General features: G+C 39.3%; 2 protein-coding genes across 2 annotated transcripts in view; one reads left to right on the top strand and one right to left on the bottom strand.

The window, feature by feature from the left end:
- LOC119855052 (mitochondria localized glutamic acid rich protein) overlaps nucleotides 1–22,081 on the top strand; it is a 51,560-nt gene extending 29,479 nt beyond the window's left edge. Inside the window, exons 5-7 of the mRNA XM_038400440.2 lie at nucleotides 8,564–8,722; nucleotides 9,480–9,528; nucleotides 21,705–22,081. Coding sequence (XP_038256368.1) covers nucleotides 8,564–8,722; nucleotides 9,480–9,526 — 206 coding nt within the window. The 3' untranslated portion in view covers nucleotides 9,527–9,528; nucleotides 21,705–22,081. The remainder of the gene's footprint in view (nucleotides 1–8,563; nucleotides 8,723–9,479; nucleotides 9,529–21,704) is intronic.
- The window catches only part of LOC122459857, a 46,248-nt gene continuing 33,448 nt past the window's right edge, over nucleotides 12,264–25,063 (bottom strand). Inside the window, exon 4 of the mRNA XM_043513277.1 lies at nucleotides 12,264–12,457. The gene's annotated coding sequence lies outside the window, so the exon portion shown is untranslated. The remainder of the gene's footprint in view (nucleotides 12,458–25,063) is intronic.

The following is a 25,063-nucleotide window of genomic DNA, read 5'->3' as shown; positions in this document are numbered from 1 at the left end:
AGCTTGGCTTGTTTAGCCTAACTAAAAGAAGGTTGAGGGGAGATATGATTGCTCTCTATAAATAGAGGGATAAGTACTGGAGAGGGATTCTTTAAGCTCAGTACCAATGTGGACACAAGAACAAATGGATATAAACTGGTCATTGGGAAGTTTAGACTTGAAATTATATGAAGGTTTCTAACCATCAAAGGAGTAAACTTTTGGAATACCCTTCCAAGAGAAGCAGCGGGGGCAAAAGACCTATCTGGCTTTAAGATTAAACTCAATACGTTTATGGAGGAGATGGTATGATGGGATAACATGATTTTGGTAATTAATTGATCTTTAAATATTCATGGTAAATAAGCCCAATGGTCTGTGATGGGATGTTAGATGGGGTGGGATCTGAGTTACTACAGAGAATTCTTTTCTGGGTTTCTGGCTGGTGAATCCTGCCCATATGCTCAGGGTTTATCTGATCGCCATATTTGGGGTTGGGAAGAAATTTTCCTCCAGAGCAGATTGGAAGAGGCCCTGGAGATTTTTCACCTTCCTCTGTAGCATGGGGCACGGGTCACTTGCTGGAGGATTCTCTGCTCCTTGAAGTCTTTAAACCACAATTTGAGGACTTCAATAGCTCAGACATAGATGAGAGGTTTTTCGCAGGAGTGGGTGGGTGAGATTCTGTGGCCTGCGTTGTGCAGGAGGTCTGATTAGATGATCATAATGGTCCCTTCTGACCTTAATATCTATGAACCCCAAAGCTACTGGTGATTTCAGAGTGTTTCTGCTTTTATAAACTGATTCAAGAAGAAAATGAAACAATTTCTGAATCTGGGGCTGGATTAAGGAAACTAAAAAAGCACTGTCAGTTTGGAAAGACTGTAAATAATGAATTAAGGTAGCTGTTAGTATGTGATGTTCAAATGAAGAAATCCAAAAACACTAATTGACCAAGGCTAATTTGACTCTAAAACATAGAAAAATTGCTGAAGACAGCTATCAAAGATGCTATGGAGCTGTAACAGCATCATGTAATATGTGCAACAAATAAACTGAGGGTCACACAGAAAGCACAACAGAAAATGCTCAAAGACTGTGTGCTTTCACTGTGGGAAACAGTCTCACAATGAAAATGATTGTTAGTTTAAGGGCACAATCTTTAGAAACTGGAAGAAATTAGGGTGCGTGCAGAAAATGTGCAGGTTAGGGGAAAAGCATAATCACCTCCCCACAAGAGCAATATCGGAGGATTTCAAAGTCATCAGCTGGCAGATGACAATATAGAGCCGGGGTTCTCAACCTGGGGGTCGGGACCTCTCAGGGGGTCACAGGTTATTACATTACGGGTCGCGAGCTGTCAGCCTCCTCCGCAAACCCCACTTTGCCTCCAGCATTTATAATGGTGTTAAGTATATAAAAAAGTGTATTTAATTTACAAGGGGGGGGTCACACTCAGAGGCTTGCTGTGTGAAAGGGGTCACCAGTACAAAAGTTAGAGAACCACTGATATAGAATCCACAGAAAATGTTACAGCATCACTACAACTGTTAAGACAAATTAAGTGTCATTTGGATTTCATTGCAAGTGGAATGAATAAGCTCCATTTTAAACCTTAACACAGGGTCTGTTGTTCCTGTAGGATTATCACAGGCTACTGAGAGGTAATGTTGCAGAAAATCTCACTGCTACTAAAACATATACAGGGGAAATCCTTTCTTCCCTGGGTGTTATTACAGTAAAAGTATCACTTTTTATATTAAAGATGTGCTAACTCTTTATGTTGTGAAGTGAAGGGCTGCTGTATTATTGATGGAGCATGGCTAAGAGAGATTCAGCTGGTCTAGAAACACCTGAATTGTCTGCCAGCTTAACAAAATCAAATCTAACTTTATAAACTCGAGCCCAAAACAAAAAGTAGATGAACTTTTGGACAAGGCAGCTGATGTCTTTCAGTGTGGTATCAGAACCTTAAAACATACGAAAGCAAAAATTTCTGCTTGAAGAAGTAGCAATTCCTAAATCTCACCAAGCTTGTCTAGTACTTCTTGCAATATAGCCAAAAGTAGAGGCGGAGCATCAGCATTTATAGGACTCTGGAACTATTTCCAAGGAGAGACTAGAAATCACTGTGGCTGTCCCTACCAGTAGTGATTTCAAGGTTACCACTAACCCACTGTTGCATGAGGATCAACATCCTTTTTCGCAAATAGAAGATATATTTGCCTCATTAGCTGGTGGAAAGCATTTCTCCAAGATCAACCTAGCCCAACTCTATCTACAAATGGAGATTGAACACAGTGGTAAGTACAACCTTGTGATTAACCCACACAAGGGCTTATTTCAGTATAACAGGCTAGTGTGTGGCTTGCTTCCAAACCAACTATTTGGCAGTGACCCAGGGACCAGGTATTATGAAGTGAGCTGTAGCTCACGAAAGCTTATGCTCAAATAAATGTGTTAGTCTCTAAGGTGCCACAAGAACTCCTTTTCTTTTTGCGAATACAGACTAACACGGCTGCTACTCTGAAACCTGTCAGGGTATTCCTGGCATTCCATGTTAACTTGGATGATATATTGCTCACAGAAGCGAATGATGAACGCCTTGAGAATCTCCACTTGCAAGGCTAAGTGTGGCCTTAAAGCAAATAAGGGAAAATGTGAATTTTTCAAAGATTGTTACATATTGTGGCTGTACCATTGACAAAAATGGTTTGCATGAATCACAAGATAAAGCCAAAGGCACTCCTCCGGACACTACAACTACAAAACATGTCATGATTATGTTCCTTCCTGTGAATGATTACCTATTACTACAGGCTCTTGCCTAATATAATAACAGCATTACATTCTCTGAATGAACTGTTACACAATGTACAGAAATGGTGTTGGTCTACGCCAAACCAAAACTCTGGATGGTCAATAAGCTATTAGCATCTAAAAGGGTTTTACGTATCACAGTGCATCTTTGCATAAAACGTTAGCTTGTTACATTTCCCAACATGGAATAAGAGCAATAGTTTCATATGATGGAAGGTTGTACAGAAAGGCCTATTGTCTTTGCTTCTAGATCTCTAACCTCTGTCAAATGTAACTACTGAACTTGACAGAGAAGCTTTGAGTTTTGTCTGGGGAGTTAAAAAACTTCACCAATATCTGTATGGGAAACATTTTATTCTGAATACAGACAGAGCATAACTGCTGCTTTAAATTTTTAACCCAAAGAAAGGAGTACTGGCAATGGCTGCAGCACAGTTACAGAGCTAGGTGATACCTTGGGCATTCATTGTTACAATACTGAGTTCAAAGAATCAGTGCAGATTGCTTGTCACATCTGCTATTGCCAATGGTAGCTAAGGATACTGAAGTGGAACCAGAGACAGTAAATATGACTTCTATGGTACAAACTGAACCCTTGGCAGTGACAAAGGCCATGGTGCAACACAGAACAAAAAATGATCCACTGCTAGCTGAAGTATATGACATTACAATGAATGAATGGACATATGCCTATAAACAACTCTTCCCAGCTTTATTTTCTTAAAAAGAATAGTAAAGTGTATATCATGGTTCCCTAAGTTGTGGCACCAGCATGGTTACTTCTATGAATCTCATGTCATAGGTATTCCAAGAGTTACATGAAAGCCATTTGGGAATTGTCAAAATGAAAGTCCTGGGCAGGAGTTTTGTGTGGTGGCCAGGAACTGATACACAAATAGAGGAAATGGTGAAAACACAGATGAGATTGTCAATACATGCCTAAACATGCTCCTTTGCACCTGTGATAAATGGTGTGTGTGTGTGGGGGGGGGAAGGGCAGCTCCCTTTTATGGACAGCCAGCCAGCCAGTTAGCTATAAAATCCCTCTTAGTAGCTGTTCTCTACTTGCTTTACCTGTTAAAAAGCCCACAGTTAAAAGGAAAGGAGTGGGCACCTGACCAAAAGAACCAATGGGAGGGCTAAACCTTTTTAAAATTGGGAAAAACTTCCCTTTGTCTGTTCTGTTGTTGTTCTCAAGAGAGAGGGGACAGAGCACAGACAGGGCTGGGACTATGCTGTAAAAAGCTTTTTGTCAGGTATGGACATCATCAGATCATACCTAAAACCTACTCATAAATCAGAAAATGTCTAGAAAGATGCAATTAGGTTTATTTCTGTTTATTTCTTATTGACTTGTCAGCTCCTCTGTGCTAACCCTAAATGCTTTTGTTTTCTAGACCTTCAATCATTTTTGTCTCTCTTCTCTGGACTCCCTCCAGTTGAGGCCTAATCAGTGCAGACTAGATCAGAAGAATTACTTCTCGTGTCTTGCTTACAACACTGCTGCTAATACTTCCCAGAATGATGTTTGCTTTTTTTGCAATAGTGTTACGCTGTTGACTCATATTTAGCTTATGGTCCACTATGACCCCCAGATCCCTTTCTGCAGTACTCCTTCCTAGGCAGTCATTTGCCATTTTGTATGTGTGCAACTGATTGTTCCTTCCTAAGTGGAGTACTTTGCATTTGTCCTTATTGAATTTCATCCTATTTACTTCATACCATTTCTCCAGTTTGTCCAGATAATTTTGAATGATTTTGAATGACTTCCGGCCATTTAGAATGGGCATCTATTGCAATCATAGATGTCCCAAAAACTGTCCAGCCTTGGCTTGTGGATTCATTACCACTGCATAGGGTGCTCTCAAGGCTGATTTCCCACTCTGGCAGTTCGAGTGCAGAAGGTGAGGGCCTGCAATTATTCTAAAAATTAATACTGGCCACTCCGGGCTTCTATTAAACTCCCAAGGTTACAGCTTCTCTCTGACCTTGGATGGGTAGATGCTGCCACCACCCAAATGCAAAACCCCTGAGAACCCAGGAAGGTGCACTTGGGAATTCCTTCCTGTGGGGTACCCTCAAGCCCTTTCACCCACCGTCTGGGGAACAGCTGAGAAAGAAAACAGAAGAAATTAGCCATTGCCCCCAGCTAATTAAACAACATATGCACAAACCTCTTAGGACACCAAAAATCCAATCCTGTTCTTAAAAAAGGTAAATTTTATTAAAAACAAAAAGAAAGAAAAAACATCTGGAACTTAGGTTTTGCTAGATTAAAAAAAAACATTTACAAAAATTAATGTAACCCTTCTGCCCATCAGAGTTGGCAGCAACAAGGGCAGGGTTCAGTATCTAGGGGTTCCATTCCAATAACACAATGCAAAACCGGCTCGAGCCCCCACCCAGTGACCTGGGACAAATATATACCACCCCTGCTGGGCGCCTCCAAGAGGCAATACTTCCCCTCTCACAAGCACATAGTCTGAGTGTAGCAAAAAGCCTTTTAATAACAGAGAGAAACAATATGGCATTATGTTGGGGAAACACCACCAACAGGATTCCTAACACAACCCATGAGCAAAAAACCCACCCCAAGCAAATTGGGGCGTGTCCTTTCCCTTTGATTCTTGAGTCCAGCAACCCAAAATTACCCAAAGTTCCAAAAGTCCAATGACCCAAAAGTCTCTGTCCCTTGTCAGGGCAGCCCCAGAGTTTGAAAGTTTATCTGCAGAGTTTTACCTCCCAAACTGGGTGGAGATGGGGGGGTTTAAGGGGCACCTTACGTGATCCAAAGCTGATTGCCCCACCTCTCCATGGGGCTCCGCTCTGCCAGCCGCCCCCATGAGTTGCTCCAGGCATCCGACAAACTGCTCTGCTCGCCATCCTGCAAACTGCAATGCTCTGCTCTGCCAGCCGTCCCACACCGTCCCGCAAACTGCTCTGCCATATATCTTCAGGCTCCCCCACTACTTAACACAACACTCAGTGATTTCAGCTCTTAGTAAGTTTAGCTCTTTTGTGATTTCAGCTTGTAGTAGGGGAGCCCTAGTGCTAATGCACCATTAGCCCAAAGTGAATTCAGCTCAGCAGCTTGTAACTAGACTCCTAATGGAATCAAAATTAGCTCTGATATTTCACAGTGGAGAAAGGAGGAAGTGCAATTAGCATGTAAGGCCCTCACCAGGGGGGCCCATGTCACCAAGTATTAATACCTGTCCCCAGCCATTCCATTCACTGGGTTTTTGGAACCCATCACCCTTGCCTAGCGAGTACTGCATAGTTGATGGTGAGTCCCTCCATCATAACAAAAGGCTGAGTACAGTTCCACTGTCCTTGGTTCACATAATCAGGATAATAACAGTTTATTCCTGCCCCAATAACAGAGAAACTGGGGCTCCTACAGCAGCCAAAGTGACTATCTAGATAGGGTGGGTGTGCCTATGCAAATGAGATCAGCCCCTGAAGTTCTTTTCCACAAGCCCCTATGACTTGCCACCAGATGTCAGGGTAGAGCTCATCCTGACTCTGCTTACATCAACATCAAGAATAACCTTCTTGAGGTCCAGCTTAAAGGGTTTGTTTAGTCTGGAAAAGAGAAGACTGAGAGCGGACATGATAGTTTTCAAGTATATAAAAAGTTGTTACAAGGGGGAGGGAGAAGAATTGTTGTTCTTAACCTCTGAGGATAGGACAAGAAGCAATGGGCTTAAATTGCAGCAAGGGAGGTTTAGGTTGGACATTAGGAAAAATGTCCTGTCAGGGTGGTTAAGCACTGGAATAAATTGCCTACGGCAGTTGTGGAATCTCCATCATTGGAGATTTTTAAGAGCAGGTTAGACAAACGCCTGAAAGCGATGGTCTAGATAATACTTAGTCCTGCCATGAGTGCAGGGGACTGGACTAGATGACCTCTCAAGGTCCCTTCCGGTCCTATGCTTCTATGAATCTAAGTATTCTGTCTGAATTCAACTAGATCAACATAGATGGTATAAGTGTTAAGACTATTGTTTTCATGCGTGGGAGTTCCTAAAGAGACTGTGACAATGGAATAAGAAAAGGAGTACTTGTGGCACCTTAGAGACTAACAAATTTATTAGAGCATAAGCTTTCGTGAGCTACAGCTCACTTCATCGGATGCATTTGGTGGAACTCAGCATTTCCACCAAATGCATCCGATGAAGTGAGCTGTAGCTCACGAAAGCTTATGCTCTAATAAATTTGTTAGTCTCTAAGGTGCCACAAGTACTCCTTTTCTTTTTGAGAATACAGACTAACACGGCTGCTACTCTGAAACCTGACAATGGAATGCAATTCACATCTGAAGAGTTTCAACTGTTTGTCAAAAGAAATGGTATCAAATGTATTACATCAGCTCCTTGCCATCTTACCACAAATGGATTACTGGAAAAATTTATCCAGACATACTCAAGCAAATGAACTGTGCTGTAGCTCGGATAAAAGTACCTTACAACACGAGACTGTGAATTTTCTAGTGACGTATAGGAATGCAGTACTTGCAATTACAAAGCAGATGCCAGTGATGTTTATGGGACATAATTTATGGTCTTGCTTGAACTTGTTGAAGTCTTATCTACAATGTGATGTTCTTAAGAAACAAATGTGATCAAATAGCCTCAAATAGTCACACCCAACTGCAGTTTCATGTGGGAGAAAAAGTCTTATTAAGAGACTAGGGAGGTAAGTCATGGAAACCTGGAGTGGTTACATGTATTTTGTCATTCTGGGGATGAGCCCATAGGGAAGGAGATGGAGATGGAGGGGAAAAGACACAAGGCTCTTGAGCTTTAAACATACTTTACCTTTCAGCAATCTGGCATCCCCATTTTCCATAAGGAACCTTTTCATTTAAGGTGTCAATACAGTGAATTCAGGTGTTTCAAGTTAGCTTATACTGCTGAGTTTAATGGTGGGTCTTTTGCCTTTAGAGCTTACTTTGTTAAACATCTTGGTTTTGGTGTTTAATTAAGTTTTGTAGTACGCACTGATGTACTACTGTTTCAAACAGTAGGTCAAAGCACATGACAGAACTTTCAGTGCATGGCAGCAGGGTCCACATGGTGATTTAGTGCTTGACAGGCTGGTGTGCTGTACATTTTCACCCTGGCTTGCCTTGCAGTAAGTCTCTCTGTGGACAAGCCCGAAAGAGGCAAAGGAATACAGCCCATCAAGTAAGGTTAAATAGCATTCATGCTATTGTAGATCTCAAACCAATCACCCAAGCATGCTAGCTTTACATAAAGAACTGCTCAACAGTATGTTCATTTTCCATAAAATATGGGAAAGTGGAAATACATCGTATATAATCCCCAAACAATAGATTATCCAATTCCACCCAGTTTTCACTTAAGCTTCTACACCCAAATTAAGTATCAGCATTGTGCAATGTGGGTAAGAAAAAACTGAAAATATAAAAATGATCCACCAGGAGACACTTTCTCAAAAGTACACACCTCAGGCTAGAAAAATATTATAAATAATTAGAAAAATAGTTAATCAATGTTTATAATTCTCTGCCCTAAGGGTAGGAGGATTTAACAAAAAACAGTGGATAGTATCTTAGATTCCAGTCCTGAAAACACTTATGAATGTGCTTAAACTTTAAGCACTTGAATAATCTTATCTACTTCAACAGTTCATGCTTAAAATTAGAACCATGCTTACTGAATTGGGGCTCAAATAGGGCTTCATTTATACTGGCAAATGGAGAAAAAAAAGAAACGACAATTATCTCTCTAATTCACAGAAGTTGTGGGTGAAGGCTTGGATGTTGCAGCACCTTCTGCTCATGAGGACAATGTAGACAGTATTCAAGAAGGAACAGCCTCAGCAGCTCAAGAGATGCCTGGCACATCCTCAAGAAACCAGGAGGCTGTTGAGGATGAGTCTGGGCAGGATTCAGAAGGTGCAGAATATTGTCTAATCTAAAAAGTTTTATTTTAAAAATAAAGTCATGGCTGTTTGCTTTGGGTTAGTTGCACTGTTGTCTAGAAAAATTAAGTGGAGCCATATATATGCTAACAAATATGCCATACATTTTAAAATGTCTTTTATAGGTCAATAATTTAATTTTTAAATCATCACCACAGATTGAAAATAGCTTTTATTAAGCTTTGGCTAATAAGTTAACCCCCCAGAGCTTTTTGGGGGTAGCATACTGCAATTGCTTCATGACAGGTAGCAAAATTATTTGATGGAAAAGTTACTGCCTAAAGAAAACTTTGACTTTTGTCACATGCCGTGATAAAGAATTTTTAGCCTAACTGCATTTGAAAGGAGGAATCTTCTGACATGAAGCTGATGAAAAGACCAATATGCTAAAGGGGTATTTTATTATTATTTATAAGCAATGTAATGTTTAATACAGTCATGGTACCTTTATTTTATCATTTATCTTAAACAGTAATATGATATAACTAAACTAGAAGGAATGGGTCATGGTTGAGCAGTCTAGAGGATTTAAATACATCTTCCATTAAAATTAGAAACAAAATAAAGTTAATGACCAATATGTGTCCAAATCCCCTAGATGCTTTGAAAATTTCAACCCATGAACCCAAAGTACCTCTCTTATTTCTAAAACAGGGTTTGCTTTATTCTGTAGCTACACTGTTAAACCACTGAACAGAAATATTTCCAACTGTTTGTATTTTGTCTTCCAGCTTCTTCGGCAACAACGGGATCTCAAGAAATTCCTAAGGATTCTTAAAGGTATATTGAATATTCAAGCATGCCATTTTCATTTTAACCTCCAACTTCCAAGCTTTCTCAGCTATTTGCAATCAGGCCATGTTGAAACTTTGCACATAGATTGTGAATTCACATTCCATCACCCATAAAAGAAAATGGTAAAAAATAACTTAGTTAAGTGTCTTGAATAGCTCAAGAATCACAGTGGTTCTATTGACATCTTATTGGAGCCAGAGGAATCATAGCTTTATTACACTATCAATGGTCCCATAATTTTTTTATCTATTTATTTAGCAAGTTTTAACAGGTTTATAAATCATTGCTATGTATATGTCAGTGACAAAACGATATTCATTACAACAGTGGGTTTTTGTTTAGAGAAACACTATGCAGTAATGTAATCCATCAAATCTCTATTTAACATGGTGCTACCCTGTTATCGAACATGCATCATTACACTACCCAGGAGATATTGCTTCTAGTGATTTTTATTAAAATGAGTGAAACTTCTGATTATACATTTATCTGATTCAGCTCCCACTGACTTTCATGGGAGTTGGATCAAACTCTTAGGAGCTGGTGGAATCCTAATTTCATTCAAGATAATGAGTTCTTTAGATGTTAATTTAAATGGGAACAGATATTGAACCCCTGGATTATTACCTTATCAAACTGAGCTCCTCTCTTGTTATCCTGTATAAACACAATCAGGCCCAATATGTTCCTTTTAAGTACAGTCATTGACCAGGATCAGCTTTTCAATTTTTAGGATTCTTCAACTTGCCTTTAATACAACTCCTGAGTTTGTCTGATATCTTTCTCAGACCCAGTTCAGCGAGGTTACTGAAGCACATACCTAACTTTAATAATGTGAGTAGTTCTATTGGAGACAACGGAACTACTCATGTAGTTTGAAGAGACAAGGTGGGTGAGGGAATATCTTTAATTGGATCAACTTCTGTTGGTGAGAGGGACAAGCTTTTGAGCCATACAGAGCTCTTCTTCACTGCATACAACATGTGGTTTAAATTTAGCCGTGTGCTTATGTACCTTGCTGAATTGGCTTTCCAGAAGAAAGTGTTACCATGCCATGTGATTTTATATACTCCTAGAGGAGCGTGTAAGATAGTGAAATGAATCTGCAGAAAAAACTGTCCATTGCAAGATCTTTTCCACAAGGGTTTATAGGAAAAATGTAAATAATCATAAACAGAAAAACTCTCCAGCTTAGGATTCAACCCTCCCAAAGTCATTTTCTGTCTCCTAGTTTGTCAAGCAACTTTCTTGTAGCACTTCCCTAGCAGACCTGTGAAAGAAGAGGGGGAAGTTGAATAGAAACGAACTAACTGTTCACCAGATCTTCAGAGTGTGTGTGTGTGTGTGTGTGTGTGTACATACAAAATGTTAAATAGATTTCTCTCCTCTATCTGTTTGCTAATTTGCTCAGTCCATTACATGGCACTATGTAATATCACTCAATACCTGTCACCATCTTGTGATTAAAAAGGCAAATATTGTTTTGTATTGTACTAATAGAGAGGCCATATGTTCTGGTTTTTCATCTGATATGTCCCGAAAACCATTTTTGGATCATCTGAAATGTCCTGTATTTTTCCTTTCATTGATCCAAACATTTTTTAATAACTACACAATGTTTGTTCAAGATATATTGCTGTTCCAAATAGAAATTGCTCTGTGCTTACCAGGAATAAAATGGTGCAGTGGAACAGGTGTTCTGTTTGATGCACATGTTGGGAGTGCAGAAAAAAACTGAATGAGTGTTGACACAGGCAAAGTGGTTCTTTTGTTCAAAGTGGACACAGTGTGTCATGACAAATTCATTGAGAATACGAACCTACTGGAATTTATCCTGCAATCCGAGAAATGTGAACATATTGTTGAATCATAAGGCGACAGCAACAACACTAGTATAGATTAAAAAAGGAAATGTATTTTTGGTTTTTACATGAAGATTTTGCAATCCTAACTACTTGTTCCCATAAAGGTATCCCAGGTTTTGATTTTGAAAACAGTCACCTTAATGAATGTAGAGGTAATAACAGTATTATTTCATTTGTTAAGGAATAATAAACGCACACAACTGATCTGTTTTTGAACTAACTGCAAATTTAAAGAAAAATTATTCTGAGCAGTAAGGGAGAGTCTGTGCATGTGGTTGACTAGAATATTGCTGCAAATATTACTTGTTAAAATGTGCTTCTACTCCAAAAAGCAACTTTTACAAAATAGCATCATGGGGTTCCAAATGACTCCATATATAATCCTGTTCAGTTTACAAATAAAACGATGTATTTTCTAACTGCCAGTGCTACAAACACAGCATGAGATCTGAAAGGCAAGCTGGGTTTTTCTGCCCTATGCATAAAACTAGCAATAAAGATTCTCCACTCGGGACATAGTTAACAAGATGGTAAGCTTTTTATTTTAATTGATGAAGTCATTAGCTATGGCTCTGAATAGACACTGAAAGATGTAACTTTTACAGTTACTTTTCAAAGTAGAGCCATGCTTCAATATATGCCTGTTGGGTGAGAGTTTGGCCTAAGGTAAAATCATTCAGAAGAGGCTTATATGAGGCCCATTTTGTAAACAAAGTTTGGGGTTTGGAATACAGAGACCTCATCCTGCATGGTGTCTTGGCAAACGCATTATTACAAACCTTTTAAACCTTTTATTAAAGATTCTGGGGAGGCTTGGGGAGGGGGGAAAGAAAAACACTTCAAGCCTTCGAAATGTAAAGTATTAAGTAAGGCTTTAATTTTAACAACATCCCCTGTTCCTTTTCCACTTAGCTGGAGACAGTCTTTAGAAGGAAAAATCCCCTGTGTTTGACCATCTTAGATGGTAATAACTATCTTTTTGGGGAAACGAGAAGAAGCAATTGAGATGGGCTGGAGTTGCTGCTGTTGTTAAAGTCCGATCCTGTTTCCTAGAAGACAAAACAAGACAAACACACTTAAAAGGAGGAGGGCAAAGAACTGCAAAGATAGACAATGTGACTTCTGTCTCTGATGTTGACTCTCACTTGCAATCTCACTGCTGGAAAAACACAGGGACAGCACACGGATCTTACCAGCCACTCGGAGACCTGGCAAATTTGTACCAGCTTTGGGCTGTTTAGGGCATTGCATGTAGCAGCCTCTTTCTGGTCACAAGGTTTCAACAGTGTTGCACAATATACAGGCTTGACTGACTAAGCCAAACTCTTATTAGACAGAAGGAAAAAGGAGAGGGATAGGAAAGAGACGAAATATGGTAGAGAAGGAAAAGAACACATGCGGGAGGTGTGTGTGTGCGTGAGACAAAGTCTCACATTCCAAGTGGTATTCAGGACTTAATCAGAGCCAGTGAAGGTGGCAATGTCATCTGGTTCCCTCTTCCTGGTCTGGTCAGGACATCATTCAGGATTAGGATGAAGAAGGTCAAGGGTCCAGGATGCAGTGGGGATGGCAGCCATCATGGTGGAGTTTGCTTCATCCTTTCTCCTCTTTGTCAGCCAGTTTTGCAGTAGTCAATTTTCCCTGCAAAGTTTCTGAGGACCCTAAAAGGGAGTGATGTGTGGAATAGCTCTTCTCCCTCATTATTTTGTTAACCAGTTAGGCCTAATGTCTGACTTATCAGTTTTGGGTCATTGATTTCCAGTATCACACTGTTCTGGTTTTTGTTATGGGGTATGATTTTAATACAGTGCTTGAGTTTTATCAGTAGGCCTTTTTGTTTGGACTAATTCAGCCTTTGTCTCTTTTCTACACCTTTTCCCATCAGCATTTATTATTACAAGTTATTGTGACAGTTTATGAACTTTCACTTTTTTCAATTGAATTCACAATCGTGATAATTGGGCCTACAAATTAACCTTAACAGGCCCTTCACTCTGCTTAAGCCTTGTGGGTTGGATGGATCCATGCAGGACACCATTGGTGGATAGGCTCTGGGGCAAGGCATGCATCCACAACCCCTCATACTGCAGAGGGAAATCTGTGTTGTCTTCCAATAGGATGATGCCAAAGAGGGTGTAATAGAGAAGAGCCTGTGGCTCCACACTCAGTGGTTCCAGTGGCCCAAAACTGTGCCTTGAGAGGTGGGGAAGAAGGGCAAGCACAGTGATGGGGTGGTGTTGCAGCACCACAGCCTATCTGGGTCTGAGACTGAATCAGTCTCCCTAACCCTGTATAGGTCCCGGCACAAAGTCCCAATTACTTTAGCTTTGACAAGGGAAATGGTGCACCCCTCTCTTTTGGCCTTCACCAAGTGTCTCTCTTAAGTTAGTTGATGGTCCAACAAAAAGGGTATCATAATATCTGCTTTATCTAGCTTTGCAGAAGCACATTATAGAGACACAGCAGAACAGTAGCTTCACCACTGATTTTAGGTGTTAGAATCCACAGTTATTTTTTTTAAATAAAAATCTTGGGGGAGGGGTGTTGGGGGTAGTTACACTGGTCACTGGCTGGCATCACTGCACTGGGCTATTGCATAAGGCCCCATCCAGCAAACACTTACATATATGTCTAATTTTACCCCATCAATAGTCCCATTGAAGACAATAGGACTACTTAAATGCTTAATGTTGTGTGTATTGCAGGATTGGGGCTTAAGTGGCATGCCCATAGCGTGCATCAAAATACATGAATGTCTTATCAACTTAAAAATTCCTTGAAGGTCTGGCAGTTTTAATTGTGCTAACGGTCAAAGTATTTGTAAACCAGCATGTAAGAGATCTATAGTATACAAATACTACTGCTGGATAAAATCCTCCCTATCAGATGATCTAAAACAGGGTTGACAGGAAGTGGTGACTTGTAAATTCCGAAAACATATATGATTTGATTTAACATAATGCATACTGAATATCTGATGAGACTCTAGGCGTTGTTTACAACTTAATAACTATTATATAATGTTTTATATGTGTTTTAACTAATTAATAAGATATTGTTATAAAATGAAAGCTCAGTTATTAATACATGGAGTTCATTTTTGACAGGAATTTTTAATATGTGCTTTCATATAAGTCTGAAATAATTTCGCTAGATGTATCCATCCTTTCAGAATCCAGTACTATTGCTAAAACTAATTGTTTGCTTTTCAAACATAAGAACATAGTCTAATCCAGTAGGGTCATTCTTAATGCTCCATCTAGCCCAGTGTCCTGTCTTCCGACAGTGCCCAGTGCCAGATGCCCCAGAGGGAATGAACAGAACAGGTAATCATCAAGGGATCCATCCCCTGTTGCTCATTCCCAGCTTCTGGCAAACAGGCTAGGGACACCATTCCTGCCCATCCTGTCAAATAGCCATTGATGGACCTATCCTCCATGAATTTATCTAGTTCTTTTTTGAACCCTGTTATGGTCTTGGCCTTCACAACATCCTCTGGCAAGGAGTTCCTCAGGTTGACTGTGATTTGTTTGAAGAAATACTTCCTTTTATTTGTTCTAAACCTGCTGCCTATTAATTTCATTTGGTGACCCTAGTTCTTGTGTTATGAGAAGTAGTAAACAACACTTCCTTATCTATTTTCTCTACACCAGTCATGATTTTATAGACCTCAATCATATTTCCCCTTAGCTGTCTCTTTTCCAAGCAGAAACGTTCCAGTCTTATTAATCTCTCCTCATACAGAAGCCGTTCCATACCCCTAATCATTTTTGTTGCCCTTTTCTGAACCTTTTCCAAGTCCAATATATCGTTTTTGAGATGGGGTGACCACATCTGCACATAGTATTCAAGATGTGGGTGTACCATAGATATATATAGAGGCAACATGATATTTTCTGTCCTATTATCTGTCCCTTTCTTAATTATTCCCAGCATTCTGTTCGCTTTTTTGACTGCTGCTGCACATTGAGTGGATGTTTTCAGAGAACTATCCACAATGACTCCAAGATCTCTTTCTTGAGTGGTAACAGCTAATTTAGACCTCATCATTTTATATGTATAGTTGGGATTATGCTTTCCAATGTGCATTACTTTGCATTTATCAACATTAAATTTCATCTGCCATTTTGTTGTCCAGTCACCCAGTTTTGAGAGATCCTTTTGTAGCTTTTTGCAGTCTGCCTGGGTCTTGACGATCTTTAGTAATTTTGTATCATCTGCAAATTTTGCCACCTCACTGTTTATCCCTTTTTCCAGATCATTTATGAATATGTTGAATAGGAATGGTCCCAGAACAGATCCCTGGGGGACACCACTATTTACCTCTCTACATTCTGAAAACTGACCATTTTATACCTACCCTTTGTTTCCTATCTTTTAACCAGTTACCAATCCATGAGAGCACCTTCCCTCTTATCCTGTGGCAGCTTACTTTGCGTAAGAGCCTTTGGTGAGGGACTTTGTCAAAGGTTTTCTGAAAATCTAAGTACACTATATCCACTGCGTCCCCTTGGTCCACACGCTTGTTGACCGCCTCAAAGAATTCTAGTAAATTGGTGAGTCCTGATTTCCCTTTACTAAAACCATGTTGACTCTTCCTCAACAAATTATGTTCATCTATGTGTCTGACAATATTGTTCTTTATTATAGTTTCAGCCAGTTTTTCCAGTACTGAAATCAGGCTTATAGGCCTGTAATTTCCAGGGTCACCTCTGGAGCCCTTTTTAAAAATTGGTGTTACATTAGCTATCTTCCCTCCAGTCATCTGGTACAGAAGCTGATTTAAATGATTGGTTACAGACTACAGTTAGTAGTTATGCAATTTCACATTTGAGTTCCTTCAGAACTCTTGGGTGAATACCATCTGGTTCTAGTGACTTATTGCTGTTTAATTTATCAATTTGTTTTAAAACCTCCTCTAATGATACCTCAATCTGGGACAGTTCCTCAGATCTGTCACCTAAAAAGAATGGCTCAGGTTTGGGACTCTCCCTCACATCCTCAGCCATGAAGACCGATGCAAAGAATTCATTTAGTTTCTCCGCAATGGCTATTTCGTCCTTGAGTGCTCCTTTAGCACAGTTGTCTCCAAACTTTTTTGATCACGCACCCCATCAGTAAAAAAAATTGTTAACAAGCACTCCCAATATATGTATATTTATTTATGTATAAATTATATACCTGTACTACAGTACTATAATAATTATAATAATAATAATAATAGTAATATATTATGTACATTATAAAACATACACAAAAATAGAAATTAAAGGATGAGATAAAGATTAAATAAACTATTTTTAAAATTTGTATTTTATTTTATTTATTAACGGTACAAAAAACCTTTTTGCTCTCACTAAAAATATTAATATTTTTAGTGAGAGCAATGTGATTGAATATGCTTAATTATTTTTGAAAATCTTGGTTTAACACTTTTTGATACAGCGATTCGAAGGTCTGGTTCTAAATTCAGTTTATTTCGCACCATGGTTTTAATGGCTGTCATAGCTCAGAAAGTTGCCTCACAAAGATACATAGATCCAAATGGAAGAAGTGCATTGTTGGCTGCGCTTACTAAAGCATGATACTCATTTTTCAATCCCATCCACCAATTATGCAAAGGTTTTTGTTGAAATTCGGCTAGTAAATTTCCATCTTTCCTGATGTCAATCAGTTGTTCTTGCAAACTAATCAGAAGGTGTTGCATTTTTATATTTTTAACAAATGGGTTCAAAACCCATTGAAACTCTTCATTTGGAAGATTTTTAAACAGGTTAGAAAATTCTGTTTCCAAGTTTTTTAAGTGTGCAGATATGAGAGTTTTTATAGGTGATACACTTACATTGTTTTCGGCAACAAAATCACATAACGATGGAAACATTTCCAAACATCTGTTTTCAAAATTCTTTCTCCATAGCACGAGTTTCTTTCGAAAAGCAGTTACTTTCTCACTCATTGTTAAAATGTCACTTTTACCTTGAAGGGAACGATTAAGTGTGTTTATTTTTTTGATAATATCTGAAGGTAGCATACTACTAACAGCCACTTGTCATCACAGAAAAGGTCAGCAAATTTGGAACACTTGTCTTTTTCTAAAAGAAAAATGCGTAACTCATCTTTAAGTTCGACAACTCTTTTAAGCACTTTGCCATGAGTTAACCAGCGAACCTCTGTGTGGTACAAATGTTTTCAAGGTCACTCCCCATCTCGTGACAAAGTATTGTAAAGATTCTACTATTTAAAGGTCTTGTTTTTATAAAATTAACCACATGGATGACATCCTGTAGCACTTTGTGCACTTCTGGCTCCAACTTCTTTGCTGCAGAATTTCACGTGTGGTTCTATCTCTGTAACCTTACCCCGGAATCCTTTATTTATTCCAGTCAAAGCAGCCGCTCCATCCATGGTTACACTTACACAGTTTTTTTCATAAAACATTGTTTTTATTAAAGAAGTCATTTTCTGTTGAGAATATATCTTCTCTGGTACATCTTTCCTTTAATGGCTCACAAAAAAGTTGTTCTTCATGTGTTTCATTATTGAAACAGAATCTAGCAAATACCATAAGCTGAGACATGTTAGAAACATCTGTACTTTCATCCAACTGTATAGCAAACCTCCCACACTGCGTAATTTGTTCTAATACTTGTTTCTTCAAATCTTCAGCAATGTTTTCTATGCGTCTTCCAACAGTATTTGTTGACAAAGGAATGCATTTTAGTTTGTCGCCATATTGTTTTCTGTGTATTATTTCATCCATTTTTACCATGGCAAGAAGAACAAGTGTTTACCCAATGGTATGTGGGTTTTTGTCTTTTGCTATTCAGTAAGAAACCTCAAAAGAGGCTTCTAAACATTTATCATTAAGTTTAGTGAAATTTTGTAAAATACTGGATTGAGTATCGCATGACTTTAAACATTGCTGAAAAAATGGTAGAGGTTTGTCTTCATGTTCTGGATGCTTCGTTTTTAAATGTCTTGCTAATCGTGAGGCCTTCATCCTATCATTAGCTAATATCTCAAGGCACAATACACACATAGGGCGAGATTCATCGTTAACGATAGTGGATGTAAATCCATATTTCAAATAGTCTTCTTGATAATTTCGAAGTTTTTTGGCTTACTTCTTGTCAGATCTGATTAAATCGTCATTATTTTTACCTCGTAATGTGGCTGACAAAGAGCTCATACTAGGAGTAGGAGAACTGTCAGCTCTGCCATTTTCTTGTTGTTCGCTTGTGCTTGCATAATTAGTATTATCTTCAATCTGCGGTTTCTTTGCAGGAATCTTTTTAAGCCACTTGTCCATTTTGTGAGGGTTAGTTTTAGTTAAAACTAGATAATATAATCCGTAAATCCACTTAACCGGGCACACACAAACTGCAATACGTTGCAACATGCTGAAAGCGAATGAACGAGTGAGGGCGCCACTGTCAACCCCTCTGGCTGTTGAACTCCCACTCTTCCCTCAGGATACCTTGCAGGGCCGGCTCCAGGCACCAGCATAGGAAGCATGTGCCTGGGGCGGCACACTGTAAGGGGCGGCATTCCGGCCAATCTTAGGGTGGAGCTCCTCCGGCCGCCCCCCCCTTTTTTCCTCCAGCGGTGCCCCTCCTGCCGCACTGCCCTTTTTCTCCAGTGGCGCTCCTCCTCCGTGCCCCTCAATGGATCGTCTTGCGCATCCCTAGGGTGCGTGCACCCCACTTTGGGGCCCACTGCTTTAGTACCTCAATCATCCAGTCCCCCCACTGGTTGTTTAGCAAGCTTCCTGCTTCGGATGTACTTAAAAAAATTTGCTATTACTTTTTCAGTCTTTAGCTAACTGTTCCTCATATTCTTTTTTGGCCTTCCTAATTGTATTTTTACACTTCATTTGCCAGTGTTTATGCTCCTTTCTATTTTCCTCACTAGGATTTAACTTCCACTTTATAAAGGATGCCTTTTTGCCTCTCACTGCTTCTTTTACTTTGTTGTTTAGCCACGGTGGCTCTTTTTTGGTTCTCTTAGTATGTTTTATAATTTTGGGGTATACATTTAAGTTGAGCTTCTATTATGGTGTCTTTAAAAACTTTCCACACAGCTTGCAGAGATTTCACTTTTGGCACTATACCCTTTAATTTCTGTTTACCTAACCTTCTCATTTTTGTGTAGTTCTCCGTCCTGAAATTAAATGCTACAATGTTGGGCTTCTGTGGTGTTTTTCCTGCCACAGGGATATTAAATTTAAGTATATTATGGTCACTATTACCAAGAGGTCCAGCTATATTCACCTCTTGGACCAGATCCTGTGCTCCACTTAGGGCTAAATCAAGAAATGCCTCTGTTCTGGGGGGTTCCAGGATCAGCTGCTCTAAGAAGCAGTCATTTAAGGTGTCAAGAAACTTTATCTCTGCATCCTGCCCTGAGGTGACCTGTACCCAGTCAATATGGGGATAATTGAAATCTCCCATTATTAATTATTATTATTATTATTATTGAGTTTTCTATTTTAGTAGCCTCTCTAATCTCCCTGAGCATTTCAGTTACTCTCGCCATCCTGGTCAGATGGTCGGTAATATATGCCTACTGCTATATTCTTATTAGAGTACGGAATTTCTATCCATAGAGATTCTATGGTACAGTTTGATTCATTTAAAATTTTTACTTCATTTGATTCTTTGCTTTCTTTCACATATAATGCCACTCTCCCTCCAATATGACCTGTTCTGTCCTTCCGTTATATTTTGTACCCTGGTATTACTGTATCCCATTGATTATCCTCATTCCACTAAGTTTCTGTGATATCTATTATATCAATATCCTCATTTAATATGAGGCACTCTAGTTAACCCATTTTATTATTTAGACTTCTAGCATTGGTATATAAGCACTATAAAAACTTGTCTCCTTTTGACTGCCATTACATGATCTAATTGAATGGGACTTTTTTTTTATTTGTCTATTTCTGATCAGACCCTGCCTGTATTTTATCATTTTCCATCCTCTCGTCCTCACTAGGACATAGAGATTCTCTCTTAATAGATCCTCCCCTAAGGGATGTCTGAACCATGTGCTCCTCCGCACCTGTCGGCTTTCCCCCAGCCATTAATTTAATGTTAAGTACCATCAATCTGGTTCCATTTTGGTTAGGTGGAGCCCATCCGTACACCAAACTGTACACCTATTTTCTGCAAATCTTTAGTGTAGTTAGCTCCTGGTTGATACATGAGGTCCCACGATTTCTTTAGTTATTGGTTAGTCAGTTAGCTTGCACAAGCTAACTCATGTTGATAAATGCAAAGTAATGTACCCTGAAAAATATAATCCCAACTATACATACAAAATTATGGGATCTAAATTAGCTGCTACCGCTCAAGAAAGAGATCTTGGAGTCATTGTGGATAGTTCTCTAAACACATCCACTCAATGTGCGGCAGCAGTCAAAGAAGCTAACAATGTTAGGAACCATTAGGAAAGAGATAGCTAATAAGACAGCAAATATCATAATGCCATTATATAAATCCATGGTACGCCCACACTTGAATTCTGCATGCAGTTCTGGTTGCCCCATCTCCAAAAATATATATCAGAATTGGGAAAAGTATAGAGAAGGGCAACAAAAATATTAGGGGTATGGAACAACTTCCATATGAGGAGAGATTAAAAAGACTAGGACTTTTCAGCTTGAAAAAAGATGCCTAAGGGGGCATATAATAGAGGTATATAAAGTCATGGAGAGTGAATAAGGAAGTGTTATTTACTCCTTCACATAACACAAGAACCAGGGGTCATCCAATGAATTAATAGGCAGCAGGTGTTAAAACAAACATAAGGAAGTATTTCTTCACACAATGCACAGTCAACCTATGGAACTCGTAGCCAGGGGATGTTGTGAAGGCCAAAACTATAACTGAGTTCAAAAAAGAATTAGACAAGTTCATGGCGGAAAGGTCCATCAATGATTATTAGCCAAGATGGTCAGGATGCAACTCCATGCTCTGGGTATCCCTAGCCTTTGACGGCCAGAAGCTGAGAGTAGATGACAAGGTATGGATCACTCAATAATTGCCCTATTCTGTTTGTTCCCTCTGAAGCACCTGGCACAGGCCACTGTCAGAAGACTGGATACTGGGCCAGATGGACCACTGGTCTGACCCACTATGGCTGTTCTTATGTTCTTAAGCCAGTTTAATTAAACATACAGCGGTACTTCTAATACCTGCACAGGAAGTGATGGTGCATCAGGTTTATTACCATTAAACATAAGTTACTCTTCTCTCTCTAAAACGTCAGTGTATTTTTTTTCTCTTTTCCTAGTGAGCAACAGTGACGCCTTTGAAGAGTTTCACAGAAATATGTATGACAATCAACCAGCTGACTGATGTTCTGAAACCTAATGTTCTTCTTTGGAGATGTAAAACAAATCTTGCAGGTTGTTGCACCTAAAACTGCTTGTTAGGGCTAGCATTTGATATTTTGATCAGTATTCATTCCTTACAACAGATAACCAAACATGGTATAGTTTGTCCGAGAGAAATAAGCTTTTGCAGTGGATATGTTTCTTTCTGAATCAGAGACACAGCATACAGTAATATAGGTCAAGGTACCACATAGTACACAGTAAATCTATTTACCAAGAAAAACAGTAGATTTAATGACAGGTTTTAGAGTAGCAGTTGTGTTAGTCTGTATCCAGTTTGGCCAATGTACATGGCAGAGGGGCATTGCTGGCACATGATGGCATATATCACATTGGTAGATCTGTTTCTTCACTTCAGCAGGTGGGTATTGTAGTAGTAAGAACACTTGATAGAGATCTAGTAGGTGTTTGTCTCTGAGGGGTTGGAGCAAATGCGATTGTATCGTAGAGTTTGGCTGTAGACCCTGATTAACAGATTGACAGAGCCAGAAGAGTCCCCTGAAGTTACCTACTACAGGACAGCCCAACAAAGAAAATAAGAGAACGCCACTAGCCATCACCTTCAGCACCCAACTAAAACCTCTCCAACGCATCATCAAGGATCTGCAATCTATCCTGAAGGACGACCCATCACTCTCACAGATCTTGGGAGACAGGCCAGTCCTTGCTTACAGACAGCCCCCCAACCTGAAGCAAATACTAACCAGCAACCACACACCACACAGTGGAACAACTAACCCAGGAACCTATCCTTGCAACGAAGCCCATTGCAAACTGTGTCCACATATCTATTCAGGGGACACCATCATAGGGCCTAATCACATCAGCCACGCTATCAGAGGCTCATTCACCTGCACATCTACCAATGTGCTATATGCCATCATGTGCCAGCAATGCCCCTCTGCCATGTACAATGGCCAAACTGGTCAGTCTCTACGTAAAAGAATAAATGGACACAAATCAGACATCAAGAATTATAACATTCAAAAATGAGTCGGAGAACACTTCAGTCTCTTCGGTCACTCGAGTACAGACCTAAAAGCGGCTATTCTTCAACAAAAAAACTTCAAAAACAGACTCCAGCGAGAGTCTGGTGAATTGGAATTAATTTGCAAACTGGATAGAATTAACTTAGGCTTGAATAAAGACTGGGAGTGGATGGGACATTACACAAAGTTAAACTATTTCCCCATGTTCCTCCCTCTTTCCTCCCCCCCCCGGCTGTTCCTCAAAAGTTCTTGTCAACTGCTGGAAATGGCCCACCTTGATTATCACTACAAAAGTTCCCCCCTCCCCCCTGCTGGGTAATAGCTCACCTTACCTGATCACTCTCCTTACAGTGTGTATGGTAACACCCATTGTTGCATGTTCTCTGTGTATATAAATCTCCCCACGGTATTTTTCACTGAATGCATCCGATGAAGTGAGCTGTAGCTCATGAAAGCTTATGCTCAAATAAATTTTAGTCTCCAAGGTGCCACAAGTCCTCCTTTCCTTTTAGTAGATTTAAGGAAATCCATGGCAGATGAACTTTTGTTTTAAGTTTTTCATTCAAATTTAGTTGTTTACATTGACTCCTTACCCGTACTCTAAACTGTGAAAGGGGATTATAACATTGCAATATGCCAAACTAATCAGAAAAACACTTTATCATCTTATTTATGTTTTATTGAAGTAAAAATATTCATGGCCCATAATCTCATACAAACTACACATATGTGACTAATATTTTTATAAAAATACAATACAATCTTGGCCACAAGGCACATTTTATATTGTAAATAGGAGCATTATTGATATTTGGCATATGGATCTATTTATAATGAGGTGTTTATGTTCTTATTGCATAAACATTTTAGATTTTATCCTTTCCCTCACATCTGTACACTGCCTCTATTAAATAGATTGAACTAAACTTTCAAACTAAGATATAAAAAGTTGCATCCGATGAAGTGAGCTGTAGCTCACGAAAGCTTATGCTCTAATAAATTTGTTAGTCTCTAAGGTGCCACAAGTACTCCTTTTCTTTTTGCGAATACAGACTAACACAGCTGCTACTCTGAAACATATAAAAAACTGTAATTCAAGATTGGAAGTGCTTAGAGGCAGACAGCAGTGGGGGTTTTAAAGCTCCTGTTTACAAAATATAAGTAAAAACAATCAAACAAAAAATTCCTGGCATGGTGTAGAAAAATTACAGAAAAGCTTGAAAAATGCACATAAAACTTAATATTATGACCAAGGATCATCAATTGTGATAGTACTAAAGCAAGACCAAAAATAATATATATCATACACAATTTATATGGCAACTATGAATCCTAAAAGTTGGACTAGTATTTCTTTTCTAAAGCTGATGGAGAACTCTGAAAATAAAATTAATGTAGTATATTCTACATGTGGGATTCTTCCTTCTGATTACATACAAATGGTATCCTCCCTCCCCGATATCCTGCAGCAAGTTATCATAGAATATCAGGGTTGGAAGGGACCTCAGGAGGTCATCTAGTCCAACCCCCTCCTCAAAGCAGGACCAATCCCCAATTATTGCCCAACATCCCTAAATGGCCCCCTCAAGGAATGAACTCACAACGCTGGTTTAGCAGGCCAATGCTCAAACTACTGAGTTATCACTCCCCCCCCCAACCATATAATGTTGTCAAGATGAATATATGGCCTGTCTCTGCACCCTGTATAATGCAGAGGCAGAATGGGGCTTCTGAACTTCAATAATCTATACCCCAAACTTTCACTTTAAAACAATGCTATTCTGATTAGAAACAAATACTATTGTGGGAAGACGTGTTTTGAATAAAAGTCTTAATCTGATATTTCTGTGGCTGTGATCTGTACCCTAACTTACTTCAAATGTTAAACATGCTGTACCTATTTTTAAACGTTACATTTACTGTGCCCTCTTATCCTTTTCATTCATTCCCAATTAAAAAAAGACTTCATACTTTTATTTTTCAGGAAGTGCTGACTGTACTTCTCAAAAAGTGGGTGTTGGAGAATGCTCAGTAGCTTTCTGAAGCTGCTCTTTCACAAGAGTGAGAAGTCTGTCAGCCTTCAAGAAGAAAAGTCCTTAGAAGCAGGGCTCAATCCAGGACTTGTTTATGGTTTCCAGAGGCTTTTTAACCAAACTAAAGAATCTAATCACTCCAGTGCAAATTGTACAGCTGCTTCTTGTCATAGCTCTTTTTTTGAAAATATGTCCATAGTGTTTCTGCAACCTATGTGACAAGAAATCCAGGGT

The sequence above is a fragment of the Dermochelys coriacea genome, chromosome 4 (genome assembly GCF_009764565.3).
Source record: "Dermochelys coriacea isolate rDerCor1 chromosome 4, rDerCor1.pri.v4, whole genome shotgun sequence".
Taxonomy (NCBI): Eukaryota; Metazoa; Chordata; order Testudines; family Dermochelyidae; genus Dermochelys; species Dermochelys coriacea.
This window is presented reverse-complemented; position numbering and strand designations above follow the sequence as displayed.